General features: G+C 53.6%; 1 protein-coding gene across 2 annotated transcripts in view; it reads left to right on the forward strand.

Moving 5' to 3' along the window:
- ATP8B2 (ATPase phospholipid transporting 8B2) overlaps positions 1–16042 on the forward strand; it is a 71379-nt gene that overhangs the window by 4128 nt on the left and 51209 nt on the right. For both annotated transcript variants that reach the window (XM_032214363.1, XM_032214362.1), the window contains exons 2-4: positions 2188–2265; positions 13109–13167; positions 13401–13514. In XM_032214363.1, the coding sequence (XP_032070254.1) occupies positions 2223–2265; positions 13109–13167; positions 13401–13514 (216 nt within the window). In that variant the 5' untranslated portion in view covers positions 2188–2222. The remainder of the gene's footprint in view (positions 1–2187; positions 2266–13108; positions 13168–13400; positions 13515–16042) is intronic.

The raw sequence follows: 16042 nt of genomic DNA on the forward strand, positions 1-16042 counted from the left end.
ACAGACTCACACAGAGCGAGAAAGAGAAAGAAAGGAAGAAAGAAAAAAAGAAAAAAAGAAAGAAAAAGTGAGAGAGAGATGAAAGAAAAAAAGGAAAAAGGGACAGAGAGAGAAAAGGAAGGAAAGAGAGAGAGAGAGAGAAAGAAAGAAAGAAAACACATGGCTGGCAAGCCACTCCCACCAGGTCACATGACCGGCAAGCCACTCCCACAGAGGAGGCCACACCCACAGAGTAGGTTCGAAAAAAATTTGAAACCCACCACTGACATGACCTCATGCAGCCCCTTCCTCCCTCTTTGGAATTGTAGGCTTCTCATGTGTGGCAAATGGCCAAGGAAATTTTGCAACCCCAGAAAGACAAACCTGCCTGGGATTTTCAGTGGGAATTGTGGAGGCGCATGATGTGTCGTCAATGCTGTGGTCTCCAGAGCACAGGATACAGTATGGTGGTGCATTATGGGAAGCGGCTGTCCCTGAAACCTCTGGGCCAGGGGTTGGGCTGGATGGGCTCAGGAACCACGTTCAACCCCAGGACTCTGTGGGTTTCTGTGGGTTAGGAAGGTTTAAAAGACACTTTAGCACAGTGTTTCTCAACCTTGGCTACTTGAAGATGTCTGGACTTCAACTCCCAGAATTCCCCAGCCAGCGAATGCTGGCTGGGGAATTCTGGGAGTTGAAGTCCAGACATCTTCAAGTTGCCAAGGTTGAGAAACACTGTCCTAACCACTGCTGGGGAATTCTGGGAGTTGAAGTCCGGACATCTTCAAGTTGCCAAGGTTGAGAAACACTGCTTTAGCATATTGGCAAAGGGGGGGGGGAGTTGTTTTTGTGGATGAAATGTCTCTGGAGATTCTCAACTCTCCAAGTCATGTTTGTCCCAGAGCTGGTTTTCCAAAAGAAATCTGGATTTTCTTTCCCCTGGAACTAAACTAAGAAGCTTCTTGGATTGAGAAGCAAAATGTTTTCACAGTTACGACTTTTTTTTTTCTGATTTCAAAAGTTTTATTTCTTTTAAGGCAAACATTTCATCATTCCTCAATCAGTAAGACATCGAAGTACAATTTCTTGTATATCAAAATAATTCTAGTTTACCACCAAATTCTTGTCTAGCCTAATATATACCCCTCCCTCCCTCCACCCTCTCCCACAACCCCCTTCCACCTCCCCCCCCCCCGACTTCCCAGAACCCGTACACGGTATGGATTTCTAACAAACAGAGTCTAAAATCTATTGAGATTTTTTATTTTTGAGAAATAAAAAAAATTAAGAAGCAAAATGTTTTCAAGGAAAAAATTAAGAAAGTTGTAGGCGAAATATTTTCTTTTAAAATACTGATGAGAGATCCCATTGTTAATAGTCCCAGGTGGATTTTCCCTATCAGTTTGCACTGACCTCCACTCCCAAATCTTTAAAGATGTGTGGGAAGGCAGCTGTCCAGAGGAGAGGAGGAGGAGGAGATGGGGAAAGAGAGGTGACATTTTCTTTCTCAACTGCCATAGAATATGCTGTAACTGTTTATCATGGTCCTAGGTCTCTGCTTTGAGATGAATGACTATAAAAATTGAATAAAGAAATAAGTGGCATGTGCATTTCTATGTGCCACTGCCTGTGCTCCCATTTTCATGAAGAGATTCATGATTGCAGGGCGCTGGTGAGGCAGAGGGGCAGTGGTGCCAGGCCAGGGGTGTGAGGCTGGAGGTCAGGAAGGGCCCCTCACTCCATCCCAGAGAGACTGGGGGGGGGCTTTTCTTGGACACCCCCGACGGGTCCTTTTCCCCAGGGCTGCTGGGAGGAGACGAGGTGGGTGGGTGTCCCAGCAGGGGGGCTCGGAAGAACGGGGGTCGCAGGAGCAGCAGCCGTGGGCCTGAGGGCTGGAGGGGTGGATGTTCCCCTCTTGGCCCAGAAACAGCTCCTGCGCCTACTGCTGGCAAGTGGGCCTGGACTGGCACCCGGGTAAGGAAACTCTCCCCCTCTCCCCACCTGGAGTAGGCAAGCCAGGTAGCCCCTCCCCGCGCTCTCAAGTGGCCCCAGCGCCAGCCACCTGCTCCACACAGGCCTGGCCAGCTGGCGGCAGCCGGGCAGCCGCATAATCAGACCTGCCAGGTGACTGGTGTCTGCCTCCCTCTTCCGGCGCAAGAAGGGGACCCACAAGATTCCCCCAGTAACCTCCCTTCCTCTCTGACCCAGGAGCTGATCCTGCGCTGGTGGGGGCTGCTGGCGGGATGCCATTATTTGCGCCATCCGTGGACAGGAAGACCTCAAAGGGTGAGTGAAGAGAGCTTCTCCCCCCCTCCCCCCGAGGATCCCCTCTGCTTTGTTAGATAGGGCCCAGGGTTCAAGTCTGCCCAGATCCCTCTGGATCCTGAGCCTCGCATCTAGGGTGTTGGCTATTCCTGCCAGCTTAGTATCCTCCGCAGATTCGATGAGTTGAGGTGGGTCGAATGAGGAGCCAGATTGTTGGGGGGCAATGGGCTGACTCTATAAACCACTTAGAGAGGGGCTGCAAAGCACTGCAAAGCAGGATATAAGTCTATTGCTACTGGGCCTAAGAGGGAACCTTCTGGCACCCCACTGCTTTCTTCCCTCCACGTAGATGTAGCGCCATTAAGGACTACCCATTGAGTATGGTGCGTGTGCAGAGTATTTCTCTTTCTCTGAACATAGTCCCTCTCCATCAGGACTGTGGGAGGATGCTCCGTCAGGCCCTCCTCCAGTGAAATTCCTCCGTTGTCTCCCATCATCCAGAAGCTCTGCAGAAGCTCAGAGTCGGGCCCTTCCCCTGGGCATCGTGTGCGTAGGTGAAAGCCAAGGCGGGCCAAGGAGATCATGAGCCCCTTCAGGGGTGGGTTTCTCGCCCCGTTCCAACCGGATCGGTTGGAACGAGGCCGGCGGCGTCCTCGCGCATGCACGCGGCGTCCTCACGCACACACGCGGCGCGTGCGTGCACGCACGCGGCGCGCGCATGCGTACTAGCGTCTGCGCGATGCCCCAGCTGCTCCTGGAGGATCGCGCAGGCGCTGTATGCGTTCTGCGCATGCGTGGAAAGCGCAGAATTCGTAAAAACCGGGTAAGGAGCGGGCGCGGGTGTGCGGCCGCGCGCAGGCGCGGGGGGGAGGGGGCTTCGCCGTTCCCGGAAGTTACTTACTTCCGGGTTCGGCGACCAACCGGATCGCAGGGACCGGTGCGAACCGGTTGAAACCCACCCCTGCCCTTGTAGGCCAGCAAGGCCTGGGAGAGTTTGAGTTGGCAAGATCCGACGAGGAAGCCCCACAGAGCAGGTGGAAAGCAGGGCAATGCCCTTGCAGTTCCCAGGTTCGCTCGCTCCACACTGCAAGGGTGGGCAGAGGACGGCAACCTTTGCTCACCCTGACCGCCTGCAAGAGCCCCCTTCCTCCCACTGGGCTGTGGCTGTGCTTGCACCAGGCCAAGCCCTGAGTGGTCACCCCGAGTTCCTTTCTTCTGCCTCTGCACAAAGTCACCCAGAGGTTTGCCAGGGGATCCAGCTCACCCCGCTGCTGTTCTGGTCAAATGTCCAGGGAAGCAGAACGCCCCCTCGGGGCCAGATGCCACGTCCTTCCAGGGCTGGTGTGAAGGCTTCCCAGAGGGAATGGACAGGGTCAGCCTGGCCTCCTCTGCAGCTAGGTTTTACAAGCAGGAACTGGGGAGCCCTCTTCCCCCTCCCCAATGGGGGTACCCAAAAGAGGGGGCTTTCCCTGTTCTGCCCCTCCCTTCCTTCTTTTCGTGGGAAGGAGGCTCCCACCACCACTGCTGACTCCTCAGCTGCTTCTGGAGCAGGAGCTCATGGTGTGGCCCCATTCCTGGGCTCTCCAAGTGGGGCAGGGGGCCGGAGCTCCTGCGACGCCCTCCTCGCCTCCCTCACATCCTGCAGACCCCAAAACCTCAGGCCTCCCCCTCCCCCCAGAAGCCATGCGTGGCCAGTCACCTGAAGCCCTTGGCATTGGCAGGTGTTGCTTAAACGGGCAGGTAAATCCTTCGTTGCAGGTAGCCATTCCTTGCCCCCAGCTCAGCCTCCTACAAATGCCAGGGAAGAGGGGGGGGCTGGCAGTTCCTCCTCCTTGGCTGGTCCTGCAGTCCTGGGGCTGGGTGTGGGCACCACATCCGTTGACCAGGTCAAGCAGAAGGTCTTGCCTCAAGAATCCCAACCCCACAAAAGCATTTGAGGGTGGCGGTGAGGTTTTATTTCTTTGTTTTTGCAAACCTCCATCCAAATGCAGGAGGCACAACGAGAAAGTTGGATTTGTACATTTGTACATCAAGAGTTTCCTGTCAGACTGTGAGGGGATGGACTGAAAATAGAACGGGGAAACCACTCCTACTGCTCCCAGTTCTGGGGGGGGGGACTGGATTCTGGGGGGAGGGGCATCTCCCTCTTGCGGGAAACAGGACCCCACCCGTGAATCAAGTGCTTTTGAGGAATAAGGGCACCGCCACAGAGTGGCTGATCCATTTCAGTGTTAGCCGCATGCAAAGGGTGCCCGGGCCAATGCCCGGAAAGCCTCTTGAGGGCTTCCCGGACGGCAGCCAGCCCTCCCCTCCCACCGGCTCCTTCCGCATCAGGGACACGGCTCCTTCTCCTACCGTCTTGGGAGGGAGCCAGGAAAGGGGCACATTGTTTGAGTCACGCCTTGCTTTGTCCAGAGCAGCCTTTAAGGCCGGCAGAGAGGAAGAGGTCACAAGCGATTCGGGACCACATAAGCCCTGGTGCAAAGCAGCTCCCCCACCCCACCCCGCCCCGGTGTGCCCAGGGATCCGTTGCTGGTATTCCTGGCTGCTCCCAGATTTCTCAGGCTCTTGAGACAAACACGAGCCAAGTATCCCTCTTTGGGATTTAGCTGCTGCAGAAGGCTAAGCAGCGGTGTGTAAGGGCTCTCCCCAGGTGGGCTATTCCTTTCGGGACCCTCGTTCTGCTTTCTGAAAGGGGCACCTGCTAGGAGCCGGTCCTGCCCCTGGATGGGGCTGGAAAGTGGGAGCGCCCAACAGCCATGGAAGCGGATTTCTTTGTGGGCTGAACCAAGGTGGAAATCCCTGGCTTGTGTGACCCAGGGGCCCCTGGTAGAAAGGCCTTTGCCCCCTCCCTTGGGGGCCTTTAGGGCCCGGTGTGCCTGGCCCCCACTTGCAGGCAGCATCGTCTCCCTCCGTCTCCCAGGCCGAGCCTCCTCTCCCTCCAACTGTCACCAACCGACTCTCCCTCGGATTCTCCACCGCATTCCAGCCCCTCCCACCCCACAGCCCCTCGCTGCTCCTCTGGCCCCAAGAGTGTGGGTGCAGCTCCCATCCCCCCGCCCACTCCGGGCTGAACCAGCTGGCCGCTGTGCTGATGACCATGCGGTGCCTCCGCCCAAGGCCTCCACTGCCTGGGGTGCTGGTGGCAGGCTGGGCATGACCACCTCAGTGGGGCGCAGATCGAGAACCCAGAGCTTGGCCCCAGGAAGCGGTGAGCAGAGAGGGGGAGGTGGGGGGCAAGGGAGGAAAGACCCATCCTGCCCCCCCTCCAAGGCCCCACCTGAGCCTTCATTGGTCTGGAAGAGGGAGGGGCCCCAGCGTGGAGGGAGGGGGGGCTGCTGGTCTGCCCTTCCCAGGGGGCCTCTGTGCCAAAAGAGGCTGAGGGTCAGCAGATAAGAATCGGGACCCCAGCTCTACTCTGGCCCCATTTGTACCATGGGAAGGGGGGGCAGAGGCTGTCTTGGGCCCACCTTGCTAGGTGTCCCTGGGGAGATGATGTCCATGGTCCTCGGCAAGAAGGGCCCCCTCCAAAGCCGGGCCAGAGACCCCAGGAAGAGACCCCTGGGGCAGCTTTCAGTTCAGCCCTGACCCTCCAAGGCTTTTGGAAGCCAACACATGGTGGGGGGGCTCCCTGCTTCCCCTCTGGCCCCCACAGCCCCCTGCCTTCCTCCCAGAGGGTTCTTGGGCAAAACAACCAGCAGTTCTGTGGTTTCCCACACTTGGAGTCAGTCCCAGGGCTTCCTCCTGCCCCCCCCCCCCCCGGTCCTCCCCGCCAGCACCAGCCAGAGCAGCCAGTCGGTTTCCTGCTTTTCTTTTGGAAAGGATGAGCCCAGCCAAGGAGTCTCGTTGGAGGCAAGCGGATTGGCGAGGATTGGCGAGGTTTCCCCCCGCTTGGAAAACCCCTCTTGCTCCTTGGCCTAAAGGGCAGACCCTCCCCCTTCCCCTGGCTTGGGGCAGGTGGGCTGGGCCTTCGGCTGTGGAGCTTCTGGGCGGCTGGCACCCCCCACCCCCAAAGAGGGAGAGCCCTGCCTGCGAGGTGGCGCAGTGGTTAGAGTGCAGCACTGCAGGCTACTTCAGCAGACTGCAGTTCGGCTGTTCAAATCTCACCGGCTCAGGGTTGACTCAGCCTTCCATCCTTCCAAGGTGGGTAAAATGAGGACCCAGATTGTTGTTGGGGGCGATATGCTGACTCTGTAAACCGCTTAGAGAGGGCTGGAAGCCCTATGAAGCGGTATATAAGTCTCACTGCTATTGCTATTGCACCTTGTCTGGCCGAAGCCTGCCACTCCAAGGCCCAACCCCACCCCACCCCAGAGACATCAGAGAGCTGCAACCCCCACAATCCCCCTGAAACAAGGCAGAAGAGAGGCTGCCAGCTCCTTCCAAGTATTTCCTTGGGGGTTCCCTCCCCCCCCCCTTGACCCCTGGGCTCTAGCGAGGGGCAGGACAGGCTGTGCTTGGCCCTTGCTCTGAGGCCACAGCTGTGTCCGGTCCTGACTCAGGGCTGATCCCTCCCTCCCTTGCAGGGGAGGGGGGCAAGGGGTCCTCCTGTTGCAGGAGGGAAGGGGGGGTAGGGTTAGGGTCAGGGGGAGCAGGAAGACGTTTCTCTGCTGTGTTGGGTGAGTGGGGCCATGGATCCCTTCCAGTTCTCCTCTCATGCCTTCCGAAGCGGGACCTGGAGTTTCCCAGAGGTTGCCCCTCTTTGTGCGTGAGGGGCTCCCCCCCCCATATTTCCTGTGGGTCAGTTCAGGAGGGGGGAAGCCAGGAGGCAATTGGGGTCTCCCTTCTATTTATCCAGGCTGTGCCCCCTGCGGTGCTGGGAAGGGTCCAGGCCTATTCAGGTGTTTGCCTGCGAGGTCCAGGAGGGACCAGCCACCAAAAGGAGGAACATCCTGGGATTTTTCCAGATTTCCTCCGTCTTCATTACAGCAATAGCAATAGCAGTTAGACTTATATACCGCTTCATAGGGCTTTCAGCCCTCTCTAAGCGGTTTACAGAGTCAGCATATCGCCCCCAACAACAATCCGGGTCCTCATTTCACCCACCTCGGAAGGATGGAAGGCTGAGTCAACCCTGAGCCGGTGAGATTTGAACAGCCGAACTGCAGAACTGCAGTCAGCTGAAGTAGCCTGCAGTGCTGCATTTAACCACTGCGCCACCTCGGCTCATTGATGGAGTTGAAACTCCAAAATCCCTTGGATGGGATTCCAGCCCGGCTTTCCTAAGAGGCAGGCGGTGGGGGTGGGGGTGGGGAAGCTGCACAGAGGGCTGATTCCTCTGCTCGTCTGAATGTGTTTTCTCCCATCTTTGGATGTGTGTGTGTGTGTGTGTGTATGTGTGTGTGTGTGTGGGAGGGAGGGGAGGGAGGGAGGGAGGGAGGGAGGGAGAGAGAGAGAGAGAGAGAGAGAGAGAGAGAGAGAGAGAGAGAGAGACCAGGAAATCTGGGAGCATGCTGGTCAGAGATGATCTGGAAGGGCTGAAGGCCGTCGCTTACTGGGAGCTGAAGAGATCCATTTTTGGGGGGGGGGGCATGGAGGCTGCTGGACCAGCATGGGAACTGCTGATGTATTAGAGAAGTGAGCCTCCGTGTTTCCCCGTCTTGTTGCTTGATCTAGTAGAGGCTTACGGTGGAGGGCAATGACCTTGCGAAACCTGACTATTGACCGACCGCTCTGTGGAGAGAGGCCTTGATCCCCGGGAGGTCAGCCGGTTCCCTTCCTGGACATTGTGGTAGTAAAGATGGCTGGATTTCCCCCTTTTATCTCCCACCAGCAGGTTCTGTGAACCCTTGCAGAGAGTTGGGGAGGGGGCTGCCTCCTCTGGTGGTTTTTTTAAAGTGTTGCAAGCCACCTAGAAGACCTTCAACTCATGAGGAATGCTGGGAGTGGAAGTCCAGCAGTTGCCAAGGCTGGAGGCCCTTGACCTGGAAGAGATGTCCAGCGCAACAAACGGAGGTGTCGGCACCTTAAGTGGAAGAGTGGCTGGACTTCTTCTTCTTTAGAGGCTCAACTGTTCCCCCCGTGCTGTTTTGGGGACTCTTAAAGCAGCAGCCTAATAATTCCGTTCTGCCATGGGAGCATTAAGAAAGGCCTGGCCCCCTTCCGGAGGCAGAGTTGGCACGGGGAGGAGCTCTTCCTGGCCACACTGGGACCAGGATCCCCCGCGGGGGCTCTGCTCTCCCGGCTGCAGCGGCTGCTGCTCCGACGTTTAAAAGTGAGGCAGGGCATCCCTGGAACTTCCAAGGAAAGGAAATCCTATGACCTGGAGGAGGGGGGGTGAGTACCTGCGTGGTCCTGGAGACTGAAACCCCAATTGGGGGGGGGGGCCTCTGGGCATGGGCCCCCCCACCTTGTGCTCATTACAGTTGGAAGTTGATGCTGGATGAAGACCCACACAGTGTATCGCCGATATACCTCTGAATCAGAATAGAGGTGGAAGGGACCTTGGAGGTCTTCTAGTCCAGCCCCCTGCTCAAGTAGGAGAACCTATATCAATTCAGATAAGTGACTGTCAAGACTCTGTTTAAAAGAAACCTCCAGTGATGGGGGCACCCATGATTTCTGGTGGCAAGCTGTTCCACTGGTTAATTGTCCTCACTGTTAGGAACTTTCTCCTTCATTCCAAGTTGCTTCTTGATTAGTTCCATCCATTGTTTCTTGTCCTGCCTTCAGGTGATTTAGAAAATAAATGGACTCCCTCCTCTTTATGGCAGCCTCTCAAGTACTGGAAGATTGCTACCATGTCCCCCCCTAGTCTTTCTTTTCGCTAGACTAGCCAAACCCAAATTCTTCAACAGTTGAATTGAATTGAATTGAATTGAATTTATTGCATTTATATGCCGCCCTTTTCCCCGAAGGGGACTCAGGGCAGCTCACAATCCAAGTCAGGGAAGGGGATACAGATAAGGGATAAAAAGACGAACAGAACAATACACAATTTAAAAGCACACAACAACCATACCATTCGAGGGGGGGGGGCAAAAGCTCTTTAGCCCCAGGCCTGTCGGAACGGCCAGGTTTAAGGGCTTTGCGGAAGGCCTGGAGGGTGGCGAGGGTTCGAATCTCCACGGGGAGTTCGTTCCAGAGGGTCGGAGCAGCCACAGAGAAGGCTCTCCTCCGGGTAGTCGCCAGTCGGCATTGGCCGGCGGATGGAATTCGGAGGAGGCCTAATCTGTGGGATCTAATCGGTCTAGTGGAGGTGATTGGCAGCAGGCGGTCTCTCAAGTACCCAGGTCCAATACCATGAAGGGCTTTATAAGTAATAACTAGCACCTTGAAGCGTATCCGGAGACCGATAGGCCGCCAGTGCAGCTCATGGAGGATAGGTGTTATGTGGGTGAAGCGAGGTGCACCCACAATCGCTCGCGCGGCCGCATTCTGGACTAGCTGAAGTCTCCGAATGCTCTTCAAGGGCTGCCCCATGTAGAGCACGTTGCAGTAGTCCAGTCTAGAGGTCACAAGGGCATGAGTGACTGTTGCGAGTGCCTCCCGGTTCAGGTAGGGCTGCAACTGGTGCACCAGGCGAACCTGGGCAAATGCCCCCCTGGTCACAGCCGACAAGTGGTGTTCTAAAGTCAGCTGTGGGTCCAGGAGGACTCCCAAATTGCGAGCCCTGTCTGAGGGGCGTACAATTTCACCCCCCAGCCTGAGAGATGGAAAACTTGGCCAATTAGTAGGAGGGAAACACACCAGCCACTCGGTCTTATCCGGATTGAGTGCAAGCTTGTTAACCCCCATCCAGACCCTAACAGCCTCGAGGCCCTGGCACATCACGTCAACCGCTTCACTGAGTTGGCACGGGGCGGACAGATACAACTGTGTATCGTCCGCATACTGATGGTATTTTATCCCGTGCCGGCGAATGATCTCACCCAGTGGCTTCATGTAGACAGTTCTTCGTATGTTTTAGTTTCCAGGCCTTTAATCATCTTAGTTGCTCTTCTTTGCATTTTTTCCCCCCAAAGTCTTGTCATCTTTTTCGTAATGTGATACCAAAATTGGATGCGGTATTCCAAGCGTGGCCTTTATGAAGCGGTACTAATACTCCCCGTGATGTTGATTCTAAGCCTCTGTTTGTACAACCAAGGATTGCGTTAGCTTTTTTGGCTGCCTCTGCACATTTCTGACTCTCGTTTTTAATAATCATCCACTAGGACTCCAAGGTCCCTCTCCCAGTTCCTGTTTTTGAGCCAGGTTTCACATCGTCTGTACTTGTACCTTTGATGTTTCCTGCTCAGTTATAAAAACCCTCACCACCCTCCAGAAAGGAAGCTATGAACTCCCCGTGGAGATTCGAACCCTCACCACCCTCCAGGCCTTCCGCAAAGCCCTTAAAACCTGGCTGTTCCGACAGGCCTGGGGCTAAAGAGTTTTTGCCCCCCCTTCTCGAATGGTATGGTTGTTGTGTGTTTTTTAAATTTTGTATTGTTATGTCTCGTCTTTTTTATCCCCCGGTCTGTACCCCCTTCCCTGATTGAATTGTGAGCCGCCCTGAGTCCCCTTCGGGGAAAAGGGTGGCATATAAATGTAATCAATCAATCAATCAATCAAAACCTTGCTTTTCTCCACATTAGATTTAACTTTGTTGGAGGGAGCCCACTGTTCAAATCTGTCAAGATATTTTTGGATCCTGAGCCTATCTTTGAGGGTATCGGCTATTCCTGCCGGCTTAGTATCATCTGCAAATTTGATGAGTTCCCCTTCTATTCCCTCACCTGAGTCATTTATGGAGATATTGAAAAGGGCCTAAGGTGGAACCTTGTGGGTACCCCACTGCTTACTTCCCTCCACGTGGATGTAGTACCTGGATGGGCCATGAGGGGGCTGTTCCCCTTAGTGCAGTGTTTCTCAACCTTGGCAACTTGAAGATGTCCGGACTTCAACTCCCAGAATTCCCCAGCCAGCGAATGCTGGCTGGGGAATTCTGGGAGTTGAAGTCCGGACATCTTCAAGTTGCCAAGGTTGAGAAACACTGCCTTAGTGAATTATGCCCACCAGGCTTCCGGGCGTTGAGAGCCCAGGGAAGGGGCGGGGTGGTGGTGGTTAGCGGTGGTTATTAGGGAAAGTCTTGGACCTCAAGAGGTCACCGTGCCTCAGATAGGCAGGTGTGAGTCCCTTTCTGTGAAATGTGGCCTTGGGGTTCAGGTGGGCCTTTTTGTTACCTACCTGTCTCCCTGCTATGTTTCATCGGCCCTGCCGGAGCGGCTTCTTTCTTTCCCAAGGCTTTGGGCCAACTCCAGGCACGTCCTTTGCCTCCTCCATCTGCTTGGTGCTGCTGGAAGGGTCCTCAGCCTCCCTGGCTACCCCCCCCCCCCCGCAGTCTTCCTCCCGCAACCGTCTAATCTCCAGGGCGTGCAGCATCCTAGCATCCTTCTCGCACTCGCAGCTTTGTGATTTGGGCAAAGGAAGCTGCTTCCTTCTTTCGGTCTCTCCTGTCAGATTTCCGTTCCAAATCTTCACTCTTTCCGCTGGCTGGATTACTTTTACACGTTCATCCTCACTAACCAAGCAAGCCAGGCGAGGTTGGGGTGATTCTCTCCCCTCAGGCTCCCTAGAAGCATCTTTGCACTCGAAGGGTCCATCAAGCTTCCGCCGATCAATGTGTCAGATCCGTCTCTCGCCTCCCAGAATGCCCCAAAAAGCAGCTGAATGTTTGTTCACCTTTGTTAAGCAGGGAACCATTTTGAGAAAACGTCTGTGTGTGTGTGTGTGTGTGTGTGTGTGTGTGTGTGTGTGTGTAGAGTGTTTGGGTAAAGCCCCCGGAGAGAGAGAGCCCGACTCCCCCCCTTTGGTCGGTCACCACGGAGTCCTTCGGGATTGGGGCGGCCTATAAATTTATTAAATACAAATACAAATTTATTAAATACAAATACAAATTTATTAAATACAAATACAAATTTATTAAATACAAATACAAATTTATTAAATACAAATTTATTAAATACAAATACAAATTTATTAAATACAAATACAAATTTATTAAATACAATGGCAATGCCATGACTCCACCCCCCCCCCAACACCCCTTGGTTTTCAAGGCTGGTACACCAGCTGTGGGTAAAGGGGGGGGGGGGTTAACTTCACAGCTTCGCAGTGATTGGGGAGATTTTGTCCAGAAACCATAAGGCTGGTCCTAGGAGATAATTAGCCAGAGGCTTGTGCAATGGGCTTGAGAAGGTCCCTCTGCTGGGGGGGGGGGGGGGGCGGATTGCCTTGTTCCAGGCCCTGCAGATAAATGACACCCCAAGACTCCTGTGACCTCCGTTCTTTCTTGGAAACAGTATTCCCCAAACCGAACTGCCCCCCTCCCCAAAGGGTCCTGCCCATCATTGCTTGAGCAGGGGGCACAACACCGTCCTCCCACAATGGGACCCCTCCCTGCCACAATGGGCATCCCCCACCACCTGCCCCCTGGCCTCCCCACATCTCTTCCACTGCTCCCCAGGGAAGTCACCAGGCAATCCCACCATTGCTGGCAAGGTGGGGTTTTTTTGTTTATTATATTTATTTATTTATTTATTTATTTATTTATTTATTTATTTATTTATTTAGTTAGTTAGTTAGTTAGTTAGTTAGTTAGTTAGTTAGTTAATTAAATTTAACTACCATTCAGCTTGCTGTGAGATTTGCAGAGGCTGGTACCCCTGGTACCCCCTCCCTCTGTGGGGATTCCTGGGTGGGCCAGGGCTGCTGGCTAGGAGGGGGCATGGCTGTCTGCCCGCCCTCCTCCTCTCCCGAATGTTGCATCACCATGCCCCCCCACCCCAGCCAAGAGACAGGAGAGGATTGGGGGCCCGTGCAGCCTTGCCACCCTGCTGCCTCGGCCTCCCTGCCCTGGCACCCAACGCCCACGCTTGCCTTGCAGAGGAGGAGCGGTGCCTGCGGGCGAATGACCGGTCCTTCAACCTGCAATTCGATTATGCTGTAAGTAACCAGATCCCACCCCCACCCCTCCCTGGGGCGGAGAGAGGAGAGCTGAGGGTCTGTGGGACGGAAGAGGGTGCTGGGGGCGACAATGCCCTTTCTCTCCTCTTTGCCACACAGGCCCTCGGAGGGGGGGGGGTCCTTGCCCACTCAGCCCTCCAGCGCTTCGTCTGGGGTGGGGTGAGTCGTGCTGCCTGACTCCCACCCTTCTCACGGCCGTCTTCTGTCCACAGAAAAACTCCATTAAAACCTCCAAGTACAACCTGTTCACCTTTCTGCCTCTCAACCTCTTCGAGCAATTCCAGCGTGTCGCCAATGCCTACTTCCTTGTCTTGCTCATCCTGCAGGTGAGTCTTCCCTTCGGGCTCCCTTGTGGCCTGGGCAGGGATGGGGGCCCAGGCACCGGAAAGAGGGAGCACCACCTGGGGGGACCCCAAGAATAGCTCTGGATGCGCTGGCACCTTCCCTTCCGACATTTTCCTCGTTCCTTCTTGTGAGTACACCCCCCACGGTAGGTTGAAAACTCCTGGTGGGGTGTGAGTGAGTCTTCGCTTACTGTCAGCACCTCTTCATTGAGTAATTAGGAAAGAAAACCACAAGACTCCATAGGTAGAAATCAAGTGTACTTTTACTAATTATAAATGATCAGAAGCGTAGCAAAGCGAAGGCTGATTATTTAGGCGCAAAAGCGAATGATATATAGAATAGCCCATTCCCCACCCCTTGGCATCCCAGTTACAGTCCAATCATAATTCCCCCAAGTGTCAGGTGTGAGATAACTTCGAAAGGCATCACCAAGATGGAATGTCGGTGCCGTTAGCCTTGGTGGGAACCTCCTCCGCATGCGTAGTCCGACAGGCAGCAGAACTCCAGAATTTTCCTCCAGCACAATTAGTAACCCCTCCCAAATACCATGCCCTCCCCTCCCCGTTTCATGGCAGCCGAAGCAGCAGCAAAGCAGAGGCTGACAGAAAGGTTGGAGCTCCTGGTTCTTGTCTCCTTCTGGGGCCTTTCAGGTCTGTCCTCCCTGGTCCTTCCCCTACGACCACTTGGTCAGTGGCTGTACCAGGCTAAGATGTCGCTGAATGAATGATGGTTACTCTCGGTCCTCACAGTTGTGGCTGTCCCAGAACTCCCACAATCTTGTAATCTTGATCCGGGTTCTTGGCAACTCATTCACCCGTACCATGGGCTGCACATTTGCAATGGGGAAACTGGCAGGGAAGATGGCAACTGGCTGGTGTAGCCCCCCACCCCCACCCCCCACTTGTGCACCCTCCCTTAGGTCCTCCTCATTCACACTGCACTGGCCAATTGTGCAATCCCACACACCCTCCCCAATCCTCACTGCAACCCACAGATCCCCCCCCCCGACCACTGCATCACCTTGTGCACCCTTGTGCCATCTCTCCAGCCTGAGTGTCACCTCTTTCACACCCTCCCTTGCACCTTCCCCCGTGCTGTGCCTTTTGGGGGCCCTCCCCTGCCCCCCCTTCACTCGGTCCCTCCCCCCACCCAGCCACAGCCACTTCCTTCCCTGCCTGCAGGCCTGGGACCTGCAATTTCCGGCCAGCTTCCCTACTGACTCCCCCGGGAAGTTGCTTCACCTAAAGTAGATCAGTTAACAACAACAATTGTGACTGCAGATATAAGATTGTTCTGTTATTGGAGAGATACAGGTTGATAGATGGAAGAGTATAATTCAAAATTAGCTAAACTTAGTTAAATCCATTGGTAATAGGTATAGTTAAATAAAAATTGATAATGATAGTAATGTATACAATGTTGAGTTGATATGATAAGTAATAATTGGATATGAGAAGGGAAGGTTAGAAATATGTTTGGACTATATTTATTTATTTATTTATTTATTTGTCTTGTATGCCGCCCACTCCCGGAGGACTCCGGGCGGCTCACAAAAGACAAGGGAAAGGGGGAAACGAGACAAAGACAACATATTAAAAACAAAACCAACATTCTATATAAAGATTATTAATAACAATAATAATTATCATAAAAAACAAAACTATATACAGTTAAATTTCAACTAATAGGGGGGAAATGCTATGATATAGGATATAATTAAATAAAGAAAGGATAATGATAATAAATTATATATATGGAGGATTAGAAAACTTTGGTATTAAATATTATGGATGTTTAGCTGAAACAGGATACGAGGACTTAATGTTAATGGAGGATTTTACAAATAAGTAAATGAAATGCCAGCATGTGGTTATGGATTGAATCTTGGTATATTTAAGGATGAAGGATGTTTAAATAACTGTAGTCAAATAAAAGTGGAGGTACGATGATGTTAATATAGTAAATATTTGAGTTCAGACATTGGAATTAATATGAATTATATTTGATGACGGTGGAAGAGATGCACAAAAGCCTTTTGTAACCAGCTGATATACTTTTTACAACATATGTTTGTTTTGGAAATAAATAAATAAATAAATAAATAATTAAAAAAAAACCAATTGTGACTGAAGGGATTGCCGTCACTAAGTGTTGCAGTTGCACTTTATGACCGCATCACTTATCAGTGGAAATTCCAGGCTCGATTGCCGTCATGAGTCAAGGACTTGCTGTCCTGAAGAAAGTGAGAAGCCACATGAAAGGCTCTGAGCAACAGCCGCGTTTCCTCATAGCCCTCAATCTCCCTGCGCTTCCTTCCCATTCTCAGGGCGGCTCCACTTCTCTCCTAGACCTGCCTTCGTTTCTGGAGGCTCCCTGAGGCCAGATGCCCTCAGGAGGGCCCCCCCCCTGGCTTCCCACAAGTCCAGCAAGCGCCCGAGTCCCTCGCTTTGGGTGCGACCCTCTCTAAGAACGGTGTCTTTTCATTTTTGTTTGCGGAGAGTTGCCTCGC

Source organism: Thamnophis elegans, chromosome 3 (assembly GCF_009769535.1).
Source record: "Thamnophis elegans isolate rThaEle1 chromosome 3, rThaEle1.pri, whole genome shotgun sequence".
NCBI classification, from domain to species: Eukaryota; Metazoa; Chordata; class Lepidosauria; order Squamata; family Colubridae; genus Thamnophis; species Thamnophis elegans.